This window comes from Oncorhynchus gorbuscha, linkage group LG01 (assembly GCF_021184085.1).
Source record: "Oncorhynchus gorbuscha isolate QuinsamMale2020 ecotype Even-year linkage group LG01, OgorEven_v1.0, whole genome shotgun sequence".
NCBI classification, from domain to species: Eukaryota; Metazoa; Chordata; class Actinopteri; order Salmoniformes; family Salmonidae; genus Oncorhynchus; species Oncorhynchus gorbuscha.
Genome location: NC_060173.1, coordinates 19118911 through 19132628, shown reverse-complemented (window position 1 = coordinate 19132628; position 13718 = coordinate 19118911). Strand labels below are relative to the sequence as shown.

Sequence of the window (13718 nt, the reverse complement as noted above, 5' to 3'; positions counted from 1 at the left end):
CGCGCGCGCACGTCTGGTCTGGTTAAACGCCCGCGTCCGCACGTCTGGTCTGGTTAAACGCCCGCGTCCGCGCGCACGTCTGGTCTGGTTAAACGCCCGCGTACGTCTAGTTAAACGTCCACACACACACACACACACACACACACACACGTCTAGTTAAAGTGTTTAAATCAGGGCAAGGCGAAAGGAAACATGACCGAATAAAAACAGTGTAGCTATTCCCTCCGCAAGGCAATCAAACAAGCTAAGTGTCGGTATAGAGACAAAGTAGAGTCGCAATCCAAAGGCTCAGACAGGAGAGGTATGTGGCAGGGTCTACAGTCAATCACGGACTACAAAAGGAAAACCAGCCCCGCCGCAGACCACGATATCTTGCTCCCAGACAAACTAAACTAATTTGAGGAAGGACAATACAGTGCAACTGACACAGCCCGCTACCAAAAACCTGCGGGTTCTCCTTCACTGCAGCTAACAGGAGTAAAACATTTAAATTAGTTAACCCTCGCAAGGCTGCCAGCCCGGAAGGCATCCCCAGCCGCTTCCTCAGAGCATGCGCAGAACTGCTGGCTGGTGTGTATACGGACATAATCAAACTTTATCCCAGTCTGCTGTTCGCACATGCTTCAAGAGGGCCACCATTATTCCTGTTCCCAAGAAAGCTAAGGTAACTGAACTAAACGACTATTGCCCCGTAACACTCACTTCATCACCGTGAAGTGCTTTGAGAGACTAGTCAAGGACCATAACACCTCCACCCTACCTGACACCCTAGACCCACTCCAATTTGCTTATCGCCCCAATAGGTCCACAGACGACGCAATCGCACTGCCCTAACCCATCTGGACAAGAGGAATACCTATGAGAGAATGCTGTTCATTGACTACAGCTCAGCATTTAACACCATAGTACCCTCCAAAATCTTCATTAAGCTTCCTGACGAGCCGCACCCAGGTGGTGAGGGTAGGAAACATCTCCACCCCGCTGATCCTCAACAATGGGGCCCCACAAGGGTGCGTTCTCAGCCCTCTCCTGTACTCCCTGTTCACCCATGACTGTGTGGCCATGCACACCTCTGTTGGAAGAAATTATAGTTGAAATGATTAATTATGTATACATTTATTTAAATTAGAACCATTTATTTGAATACTATTATGTTATGGTATGAAAGGGATGGGTTCTTGGTTAAGCTGTTACTGAAAATGTAAGTAAAACTAATTAATTGTCTGTACCTTGCGGGTTTAAGGGAGAGGGATGGCATATCTCTTTAGACAGATAAAAATGTTTGTTTTATGTTCCATTAGTAGAGGAGAGTATATATTTCAGACAGATTGGAATGTTTGTTTTATGAGGGGAGTAGAAGACAGTCTCCAGTCCTGAAGACACTGCGCTATTGTGTGGATCGGAGAGTGTGAGAAACTGATGACGTCATTTTATGTTCTCTCCTTAAAATGTAATGTTCTTTGTATTTTGAGTCAGTACTCTCTTGAATTAAACGCTGTTACCTGACTTTTAAGACTGGTCTCGATCTATTTCATGCATAAATGATAAACTTACAACTTATTATGAAATAGAGAATGTGAATTTGGTTTTGGCTACAAAACATATAGGAATTTAGAATTCCTCTAACAACCTCCAACCCAATCATCAAGTTTGCAGATGACACTATAGTGGTAGGCTCGATTTCCAAAAAACGATGAGATGGCCTACAGGGAGGAGGTGAGGGCCCTCAGGGTGTGGTGTCAGGAAAATAACCTCACACTCAACGTCAACAAAACAAAGGAGATGATCGTAGACGTCAGGAACCAGCAGAGGGAGCAGCCACCTAACCACATCGACGGGACAGTAGTGGAGAAGGTGGAAAGTTTTTAATTCCTCGGCATACACATCATGGACAAACTGAAATGGTCCACCCACACAGACAGCGTGGTGAACAAAAACTTTTACAGATGCACAATCGAGAGCATCCTGTCGGGCTGGCTGTATCACCACCTGGTACGGCAACTGCTCCGCCCACAACCGTAAGGCTCTCCAGAGGGTAATAAGGTTTGTACAACGCATCACCGGGTGCAAACTACCTGCCCTCCAGGACACCTACACCACCCGATGTCACAGGAAGGCCATACAAATCATCAACAACCACTGCCTGTTCACCCAGCTATCATCCAGAAGGCAAGGTCAGTACAGGTTCATCAAAGCTGGGACCGAGAGACTGTAAAACAGCTTCTATCTCAAGGCCATCAGACTGTTGAACAGCCATCAATAATATTGAGTGGCTGCTGCCAACATACTGACTCACCTCTAGCCACTTTAATAATGAAAAATGAATGTAATATATGAATCACTAGCCACTTTAAATAATGTTTACATACCCTACAATACTCATCTCAAATGTACTCTATACCATCTACTGCATCTTGCCTATGCTGTTCGGCCATCGCTCATTCATATATCTTTATGAACATATTCATTCCTTTACACTTGTGTGTGTATATAAAGTAGTTGTGAAATTATTGGATTACTTTTTAGATATTACTGCATGGTCGGAACTAGAAGCACAAGCATATTGCTACACTCGCATTAACGTCTGCTAACCATGCGTATGTGACAAATCAAATTTGATTTTTAGCTTCCACCCCCCCACACGTCTCGCTAAACGTGTGCGTCCACACGTGCCTAGTTAAGACCCCCCCCCCCCAACACATCCTTCTCACCCAGCAACACATTTTACCCGATCAAATACATCTATTCTTGTGTTTTTATTCCCAGTTTAATGCCATGGCTGCGATTTGGCACCCTCTGGCAGATGGGGCACAATGGCACAGCTGTAAATACCTGCGCTGTGGGAGAGTGACATATTGAGCACAAAGTAGCAAAACAAAAAACTCACATGAATGATGACTCCCTTGTCCAGCAGACTCTGCTTCTTTGCAGTCATCACAAAGTAGTGCGTGTTGTCTCTGTAGTACACAATGTTCTCCAGATCAATCCCTACAATCACAAGGCAACGCAAAGCTTCATAAACAACTGTCAGTCATGTTGACCATACAACCAAATGGTGTGACATGGTCAGTGGGAGGATCATGTTCCAAATGCGGTGTGTATCATGACCAACGTGAGTGATGGTACACAACCCTTTCATTAAGGGGGGATTTGAGGGGAGGCGATTCCAGCCTGTCATCACACACTGTTGAACCTCACAAAGCCAAGCAGGCTGCTAGAATCAGCAGCACTAGATCCTCCATGGTGTGTTAGCATGGGAAACATTTCATCTGCTGGTACTTCAGCAAAACACTCCCTTTGTAGGAGACACACTGGTTTCATGGATTAAAACATTTTCTTGCGGTTCCCAATGGACTGATGTGATGACACCTAGGGTATCACCATTCCAGGTAAATCAGCCTGATCGCACATCAATGACCATAAGAGTTGGAAAGACCGCACAAACAGGTCCAAGGCTTGGCTAGGAGGTCAATGCCCAGGGGAGAGGGACAAAAGGTGTGTGGGGTCAGGTTTGTGAGATGACCCACCGGTTTCCTCTTTGAGCTCCAGGAAGAACTTCTGGTTGAAGATGAAGGCCACGCCGCTGATCTCCTCCACCTTGGCCTCGGCTGTGGTATTCCTGTTAACGAAGTTGGCTGTGATGGCTATGGCCAGCTTGCCCCGGAACTCTTTCCTCCTGAAACCTACAGTATGCGGCAAAGCATTGTTATTCTTTCTGCTGACACTCAACATCTAGGAAGTTAATCATTTTATACCAGATTAAACTGAGTCAGATTGCGATAAGTCGGATCAATAATGTTATTACATATTGTTAAGGAAATACAGGCTGATGAGGGTGGTCCTTCTGTAGCTCAGTTGGTAGAGCATGGCGCTTGTAACGCCAGGGTAGTGGGTTCAATCCCCGGGACCACCCATACGTAGAATGTATGCACACATGACTGTAAGTCGCTTTGGATAAAAGCGTCTGCTAAATGGCATATATTATTATTATTATTATTAAAAAGCATTAGGGGAATTTTCAAATACTACCTTCAAACTTTGTCTGAGCAATACTCCTGTCTGGTTGACAACAAACCCATGCATTTTATTTTTTAGATACAGACTACACTCAAGACTGATCCAAGTAGTGTAATAGACTTTCACCAGTCACATGACCAGATTCCATCTGTATACCAGCTGTTCATCTTCTCCGGGAGACTTCTGGGTAATGTGCTCTGACACAGGTCAAAGTGAACTCTAGATAGTGCAGGTTAACTGCAGATGAAGACAAGTACTCTAAAATGATCATGGCTTGATTTAATTTTTTGATTTTTATGTAACATGATTTTATAGCTTTTTAATAGAACTTCCAAAGCCAAAAATAGTGAACATTCAATTGCCAAAACAATGAAAATGTTCCATTGTCTGTCATATCCACATACTGTAGACCTCATAGTAACTTCTTATTTAAGTAGTACAATATATACATATATATATATATATATATATATATATATACACTCATATATATATATATATATATATATATATATATATATATATATATATATATATACTGCTCAAAAAAATAAAGGGAACACTTAAACAACACAATGTAACTCCAAGTCAATCACACTTCTGTGAAATCAAACTGTCCACTTAGGAAGCAACACTGATTGACAATAAATTTCACATGCTGTTGTGCAAATGGAATAGACAACAGGTGGAAATTATAGGCAATTAGCAAGACACCCCCAATAAAGGAGTGGTTCTGCAGGTGGTGACCACAGACCACTTCTCAGTTCCTATGCTTCCTGGCTGATGTTTTGGTCACTTTTGAATGCTGGTGATGCATTCACTCTAGTGGTAGCATGAGACCCACACAAGTGGCTCAGGTAGTGCAGCTCATCCAGGATGGCACATCAATGCGAGCTGTGGCAAGAAGGTTTTCTGTCTGTGTCTGTCAGCGTAGTGTCCAGAGCATGGAGGCGCTACCAGGAGACAGGCCAGTACATCAGGAGATGTGGAGGCCGTAGGAGGGCAACAACCCAGCAGCAGGACCGCTACCTCCGCCTTTGTGCAAGGAGGAGCACTGCCAGAGCCCTGCAAAATGACCTCCAGCAGGCCACGAATGTGCATGCGTCTGCTCAAATGGTCAGAAACAGACTCCATGAGGGTGGTATGAGGACCCAACGTCCACAGGTGGGGGTTGTGCTTACAGCCCAACACCGTGCAGGACGTTTGGCATTTGCCAGAGAACACCAAGATTGGCAAATTCGCCACTGGCGCCCTGTGCTCGTCACAGATGAAAGCAGGTTCACACTGAGCACATGAGACAGACGTGACAGTCTGGAGACGCCGTGGAGAACATTCTGCTGCCTGCAACATCCTCCAGCATGACCGGTTTGGCGGTGGGTCAGTCATGGTGTGGGGTGGCATTTCTTTGGGGGGGCCGCACAGCCCTCCATGTGCTCGCCAGAGGTAGCCTGACTGCCATTAGGTACCGAGAGGAGATCCTCAGACCCCTTGTTGAGACCATATGCTGGTGCGGTTGGCCCTGGGTTCCTCCTAATGCAAGACAATGCTAGACCTCATGTCAGCTGTTCCTGCAAGAGGAAGGCATTGATGCTATGGACTGGCCTGCCCGTTCCCCAGACCCGAATCCAATTGAGCACATCTGGGACATCATGTCTCGCTCCATCCACCAACGCCACGTTGCACCACAGACTGTCCAGGAGTTGGCGGATGCTTTAGTCCAGGTCTGGGAGGAGATCCCTCAGGAGACCATCTGCCACCTCATCAGGAGCATGCCCAGGCGTTGTAGGGAGGTCATACAGGCACGTGGAGGCCACACACACTACTGAGCCTCATTTTGACTTGTTTTAAGGACATTACATCAAAGTTGGATCAGCCTGTAGTGTGGTTTTCCACTTTAATTTTGAGTGTGACTCCAAATCCAGACCTCCATGGGTTGATAAATTTGTTTTCCATTAATCATTTTTGTGTGATTTTGTTGTCGACACATTCAACTATGTAAAGAAAAATATATAATAAGAATATTTCATTCATTCAGATCTAGGATGTGTTATTTTAGTGTTCGCTTTATTTTTTTGAGCAGTATATATATATCTCAGGCTGCTACTGCCTGAGCAGAGATGTGAAGATGTGTAGATAGATCTCTGTTCAGGCAGTAGCAGCCACCCAATGTTATCTTTGTGCAGTCTTCAGTCATCCAATTTAGCTAGGCTAGCCTGCCAAAGTATGCTGCAAAGCTGTTTGACAAAAGTTTTACTAGTTCCTCAAAGCAGATAAGGCATACTTCACGAACTGTCTCGATCCCCCTCTCTCTCATCGTTGTGTTCATTCCTCTCTCAGTCTGCGTGTAGCTAACCTAATGTATAGCAGACATAAGTGTTTCTCTAGAGAAACAGAGCGTTGGGCTCGAAAAAGATACAAATTAAATGTCGGTCAATTAGTTGTTTAATTACCACTTTTTATTTTACAAAAATGTAGGTTAATAGCCGAGTACAACTTATTCCCTCAGGCATGTTCTCTCACATCCTGGAACACCTTGTCTGCAGTTCAATTGTACTTTACCCCTTAAGACATGATTGAAATTGAAAGCATTTTATGACCATAAAGTGTTTATGACTGGCAAGCTAAGGGACAAATTCTGTTGTTTTTGACCCTTTAGTTGAACATGTTTCCAAGACCAGGCTTATACATTGTTCAGGTGTGCAACTTCAGCCATGCCCAAGAATCTTAGACAGCTTTAAAATGTTCACAGTCAAACATTGTGTGTAGAGCAAATAACTTCTCCATCATGTGTTCTTCTCACCGTCTAGTGTGTTTCTGCGTCCATCTGCGCCAATCACCACGTCAAAGTCAAAGTCAACGAGGGGGTGGTTTTCTGGTCTGATCTCTGCTCTCCATCCAGGCCCTGGGAAAAGGACAACATAGTTGGCAGTGGCAAACCATAACAATACAGCAATATATAGTCAACATCTTCCATTACTGTTAAGGTTGCATTTGTTATTCATTGTGCTTTTTGATTAATGTGAAGGCACTTAAATACATAGCTAAGTTGTCTCCAACTATAAATAGCTGAAGTCTTGCTTGTAATCTTTCACAACGCAGCGTGGTAAGTGGCAATGACACAGAGAGAAACAGAGACCCTCTCCATATCAGCTCAACACTTCTGCCACAGTCTCACAGAAATACACCGTGCCCACGGCACATTCTCCTAAGGTACCCACTTAAGAACATCATCACTGCTGCAGAGGACACATTGCAACCCTAAATTTAAGCTAGTCTTTATCAGTCGAGTGACAACCACATGCTACAGTATAAAAACGAACTGGAGTAAAAGACGGGGTTTGTTCAAATGCAATGTTTAAAATCAAGTGGGGAAGTTAGTGCAGCTGAGGGACTATGGAATACAGCTTCAGAAATATACAGTACTAGTCATGAGTTGACAGACTCATTCAAGGGTTTTTATTTATTTTTTTACATTGCAGAATAATAGTTTAGACATAACTTCGAAATCATGTAGTAACCAAAAGTGTTAAATCAAAATCTATTTTGAGATTCTTCAAAGTAACCCCCCTTTGCCTTGACAGCTTTGCACACTCTGGGCACTCTCTCAACCACTCTCTTCTCACATGTGCTGAGCACTTGTTGGCTGCCATTACACAGCCTGGAGGTGTGTTCAGTCATTGTCCTGTTGAAAAACAAATGATAGCCCATCTGGTTTGTGCTTAGTGGGACTGGCAAATTGATGCAGAATGCTGTGGCGTTCATGCTGTTTTAGTGTGCCTTGAATACTAAATAATTCACCAAGTGTTACCAGCAAAGCACCCCCACACCACCTCCTCCATGCTTCATGGTGAGAACCACCCATGCAGAGATCAATTGTTCACCTACTCTGCGCTTCACAAAGACAGAGGTTGGAACCAAAAATGTCAAATTTGGACTCAGATGAAAGGACAGATTTCCACTGGTCTAATGTACATTGCTCGGGTTTCCTGGCCCAAGCAAGTCTCTTGTTATTCAACCATGAAGGTCTGATTCACAGTCTCCTCTGAAAAGTTGATGTTGAAAGGTGTCTCAAATATATTTTGGATTTGTTTAACACTTTTTTTGGTTACATGATTCCATGTGTGTCATTTCATTGTAGATTAATAGTGACGACATCAACTATGTAGAAAATATTAAAAATAAAGAAAAACCCTAGAATGAATAGGTGTGTCCAAACTTTTGACTGGTACGTCAACAAATCAAAGGAGATGATCTTGAACTTCAGGAAACAGCAGAAGGAGCATCCCCCCTCACCATCCACATCGAGGAGAAAGCAGTGGAGAAGGTGGAACGTTTTAAGTTCCTCTGTGTTCACGTCACAGACAAACTGAAATGGTCCACCCACACAGACAGTGGTGAAGAAGCAACAGCACTTCTTCAACCTCAGGAGGCTGAAGAAATTTGGCTTGTCACACAAAACCCTGACAAACTTTTACAGATGCACAAATCAAGAGCATACCGTCGGGCTGTATTGCAGCCTGGTACGGCAACTGCACCGCCCTCAACTGCAGAGGGTGGTGCGGTTCGCACAACACATCACTGGGGGCAAACTACCTGCCCTCCATGACACATATAGCAAAAAGATCATCAAGGATATCAACCACCTGAGCCACTGCCCGTTTACACAGATACCCATCCAGAAGGCGAGGTCAGTACAGGTGCATCAAAGCTGGGACCGAGCAACTAAAAACAGCTTCCATCTCAATGCCATCAGACTGCTAAACAGCAATCACTAACAGAGGCTGCTGCCTACATTGAGAGCCAATCACTGGCAACTTGAATAAATGGATCACTAGTCACTTTATACAATGCACTCTTAATAAAATGTTTACATACATTTTACATTACTGATATATGTACAGTTGAAGTCGGAAATTTACGTACGCTTTAGCCAAATACATTTAAACTCAGTTTCACAATTACTGACATTTAATCCTAGTAAAAATTCCCTGTCTTAGGTCAGTTAGGATAACCACTAAGAATTTGAAATGTCAGAATAATAGTAGAGAATGATTTCAGCTTTTATTTCTTTCATCACATTCCCAGTGGGTCAGAAGTTTACATACACTCAATTAGTATTTGGTAGCATTGCCTTTAAATTGTTTAACTTGGGTCAAACTTTTTGGGTAGCCTTCCACAAGCTTCCTACAATAAGTTGGGTGAATTTTGGCCCATTCCTCCTGACAGAGCTGGTGTAACAGAGTCAGGTTTGTAGGCCTCCTTGCTCGCACACGCTTTTCCAGTTCTGCTCACAAATTTTCTATAGGATTGAGGTCAGGGCTTTGTGATGGACACTCCAATACCTTGACTTTGTTGTCCTTAAGCCATTTTGCCACAACTTGGAAAGTATGCTTGGGGTCATTGTCCATTTTGAAGACCCATTTGCGACCAAGCTTTAACTTCCTGACTGATGTCTTGAGATGTTGCTTCAATATAACCACATAATTTCCCCACATGATGACATCTATTTTGTGAAGTGCACCAGTCCCTCCTGCACCAAAGCACCCCCACAACATGATGCTGCCACCCCCGTGCTTCACGGTTGGGATGGTGTTCTTCTGCTTGCAAGCCTCCCCATTTTTCCTCCAAACATAACAATGGTCATTATGGCCAAACATAACTATTTTTGTTTCATCAGACAAAGGACATTTCTCCAAAAAGTACAATCGATTGACGCCATGTGCTGTTGCAAACCGTAGTCTGGCTTTTTAATGGCGGTTTTGGAGCAGTGGCTTCTTCCTTGCTGAGCAGCCTTTCAGGTTATGTCGATATAGGATTTGTTTTACTGTGGATATAGATACTTTTGTACCGGTTTCCTCCAGCATCTTGACAAGGTCCTTTGCTGTTGTTCTGGGATTGATTTGCACTTTGCACCAAGGTACGTTCATCTCTAGGAGACAGAATGCATCTCTTTCCTGTTTATACTTGTGTACTATTGTTTGTACAGATAAATGTGGTACCTTCAGGCGTTTGGAAATTGCTCCCAAGGATGAACCAGACTTGGTGGTCCACAATTTACTTTCTGAGGAGTTGGCTGATTTCATTAGATTTTTCCATGATTTGAAGGTAGGCCTTGAAATGCCTTTATTTTAAAGGCACAGTCAATTTAGTGTATGTTAACTTCTGACCCACTGGAATTGTGATTAAGTAAAATAATCTGTCTGTAAACAATTGTTGGAAAGATTACTTGTCATGCACAAAGTAGGTGTCCTAACCGACTTGCCAAAACTATAGTTTGTTAACAAGAAAAGTGTGGAGTGGTTAAAAAAACAAGGTTTAATGACTTTAAAATTTAGGATTTCAACTGTACATGTAGTTCAGGTCACCTCACGCTCATGGTAATAATAATGCCTCTGAGATATATGGCTGCCTTTACAGAATACAGAAGGCGTTATGCAACGTCATTCAACAAAAATTGCTAACCATGTGTATGTGACAAATTTGATTTTGCATCAACTGAAATAGGCAAATTAGGCAAAACTGACCTACAAAGCATATGCACTTCACTGCAGACCTAGAGGCAGCCTCTACTCGTAAATGGAATTATGCGAGCACGTGTTTCTAAATCAAGAACACAAGATTGAGAAGTAGCCAATCCATCTGCGGCGTGTGATGTCATTTTGATCAAGTACCAGGGTTTGAGGGAGAGAAAGACCAGCAAGTGTTAACCATACAAACTCAATATGAACAACAATTAACAGAAATGTAAAAAGCAGATTTCTAACAAACATTTAAGCATGAAACAAACAGTTGTAAACACTAGCTGTCTAATGCTGATTGCCAAGGTTATGTTAACATGGCACGGAGGTTTAAAATGCTGAACCATGCTTTCACAGACGGATGCTGGACCTGATATCACTGTGTTGGAGTGAAATGTGTTCGACAGAAAGACGAAAAACATGACCAGTTCCTTTCCAGGGGTGGGAAACACTGCATTTTCTGACTGAACCAAAAGAGTCACCTTCATTCTCCTGGTTCTCCGGTGGCTCCAACAGTTTGACAAACTCCACGTTGACATGGACCTCCACCCCCACAATGAGGGAGACCTTCAGTAGCATGAGCTGGAGCTGGCGAATACCTTCAGACACATATAAAGTATAATTTAAGCAACAAGGCCAGAGGGGGTGTGGTATATAGCCAACATACCACAGCTAAACTGTGGTGTATTGGCCATATACCACAAGCCTGAGGTGCCTTATTGCTATTAAAATTTGGTTACCAATGTAATTAGAGCAGTAAAAATAAACTTTTGGTCATACCCTTGGTATACGGTCTAATGTACCACGGCTGTTAGCCAATCAGCATTCAAGGCGAGAACCACAGTTTAGAATTGACACTTATCCAACTACACACAATTAGTCTAATAACCTGTGGCCTTACTAGGCTTCAAGATAAAGGGTTAGTGAACTGATACTACATTCTGAGGTGTAGCTAGCTTGCAGCTGGTAAGTCTATTGTTTTCAACTTTATAAGTTAACCTGAGAAACATTGTCCACATCAGCGAGTATTTAGGACTATGTTACTAAAGCAGAGGGTTAGGAAAGGCAGCATATCATACATGGGGATAGAATAAGCCTCATAGGAACAAGATGGACATCTCTATAGAAACATTTCCGTGGGGGGGGGGGGTATTTCATCCAGTTGCCAAATATTCCGATAAATGACACCAGAAGGCCAGTTTGTCTCAGCAGTGGTTTTGAAACACACAGCATTTGCATTTATGGGCTCCTCCACTTTGCATGTTGTTATCTAAGGCACGGCAGTTGCAGGGAGATAACGCAGTTGATAACGCTCACACACGCACGTCAGATTTCTTAGCAGAGCAAGCCAGATATATATTTAAAAACAAATCCAACTGTAGAACGTGGAGTGAGTGAGGAAGAGATCATGTAACAATGTTACCATCTGATAAACATTTCAGCCACATTCAACTTCCGTCAGTTTTCCCCAGCAGAACACCAAAACAAGGAAGAATAACATTACTTAACATCATTTCCTATGAGATGAAGAATGATATTAGCAGTACAATACTTACTGATGTGGTCTATGGCTCCAGCACAGAATTTGCCGTAGAACTTCTTGGCCCCGAGGCCCCTGAGGTCATGGATGGTGTAGGGCCACAGATGCAGCACGTTGTTCCTGGAGAAGGTGTCCCTCTTTTCTATCACCACCACCTTGGCCCCCAGCAGAGCCAGCTCAATGGCCGTACGCAGACCACAGGGGCCCCCTCCGATGATCAGACACTTGAGAGAGACACACTTTGTCATCAGTAGATACAATACAAACTGTAATTAAAACCAGGAAAAACATCTCACATGATCAACAAACTGTTGCAGGAGGTGAAATTAGGTGAGATTACAGAAAATGCTATTAGCTACATACAATAGAACTAATGTTGAGGTTTTATTGCAATCTCTGATATTAAACATCAAAAGATTAAAACAAGGCCTCATAAGGAGAACATACCAATACAGCATATAGGTCCCAGTTATGAATCAGGTTTCATATTCTACAATAAAACAGAACCACTTCAGTCATTTCGCTGGTGTGATCCACTGCCCTCTGAAGGCATGACAGAGCATTGAGATGACCTTATCCTCTGCCGTAGTTGTTGGCTTGTCATGTGGGCAACTCCACGGTAACAGATTGATGCGGACACATTATTCAAGTGAACAATCTAAGTACGCAAAAACAAAAAACAACGATTGCAAAGTTAAATAGACCATATAACACTATGCACAAGGACGACTAACAAATTCCACAGGAAATATTACAAACCACATTTACTTCACTGTTCTTGAAGATTCAAAAGTTTGGTAACAGAATGACACCAAAAACCACAATGTGTGTTTAGAGTTGATTTGGTTGTGACTCAAACATCTGTGTGTCAGGTATTTGAAGGTTACTAGGCTAGTCCGGCCCCGAGTTTGGTGGGTTTGACTGACCGCACTTGGACATGGTGCATGGATGTCTGCTTTGCATTATGGGGGATTTGTCTCACCAGACAACCAGTTGCTGAAAGGGGTCAGCTGATTCCAGTCAAACTAAGTCCTCCCGTGCCATTCATGAGGTTGTTATTACTAGAGACTTGACCTGTGGTATTTCAACTACACAGCTTGCAAAATCTCAGCATGCATAGTATTCAACAGAATTAAAGCCCATTTAGACCAAACAAAGGTGTCAAGGGGGGGGAATGATTGTGTCACTTTTACTGGACACAACAATAAGGATGATGAGTTAAGTCCTGCAAGTCTGGCAGGGCCAATACTCAGGTGTTTACCCACGTGAGACAGCAGTGTTTTTAAAGGTCTGGCAAAATACAAGTTTCCTTGTTTACTTAGAAGTCTATTTTGTCTACACTGCAGCTGTGAGAAACTGGTGCTTCCATACAGAGGTGTATCCAGTGCCATTCAGGTTCAGACACGATGCCCAGATGAGGGATTTCACAAAAGACCAGGCCTAGTTTCATAATGAACATGTTTTGTTAACATCTGTACAATGTAAACATATGGTGATATTTCATCACTTTCAAACACAAAACCCAACCCTGATTGGTTCATGGGTCCCTAGGCACACGTGAAATCCAAGATCCCTTAATAGTGCTGCACTACTTAACAAATACAGTACCAGTAAAACGTTTGTACACACACCTACTCATTCCA

At 43.1% G+C, this 13718-nt stretch overlaps 1 protein-coding gene across 6 annotated transcripts in view; it reads right to left on the bottom strand.

The window, feature by feature from the left end:
• LOC124034241 (protein-methionine sulfoxide oxidase mical2b-like) overlaps nucleotides 1-13718 on the bottom strand; it is a 112786-nt gene that overhangs the window by 74326 nt on the left and 24742 nt on the right. For all 6 annotated transcript variants that reach the window (XR_006838543.1, XM_046347155.1, XM_046347175.1 and 3 more), the window contains exons 3-7: nucleotides 12092-12299; nucleotides 11018-11134; nucleotides 6818-6919; nucleotides 3528-3683; nucleotides 2888-2988 (exon numbers count right to left, since the gene is read on the bottom strand). Coding sequence is in view for 5 of the 6 variants with exons in the window: in XM_046347155.1 (XP_046203111.1) it covers nucleotides 2888-2988; nucleotides 3528-3683; nucleotides 6818-6919; nucleotides 11018-11134; nucleotides 12092-12299 (684 nt within the window). In the remaining variant the exon portion in view is untranslated. The remainder of the gene's footprint in view (nucleotides 1-2887; nucleotides 2989-3527; nucleotides 3684-6817; nucleotides 6920-11017; nucleotides 11135-12091; nucleotides 12300-13718) is intronic.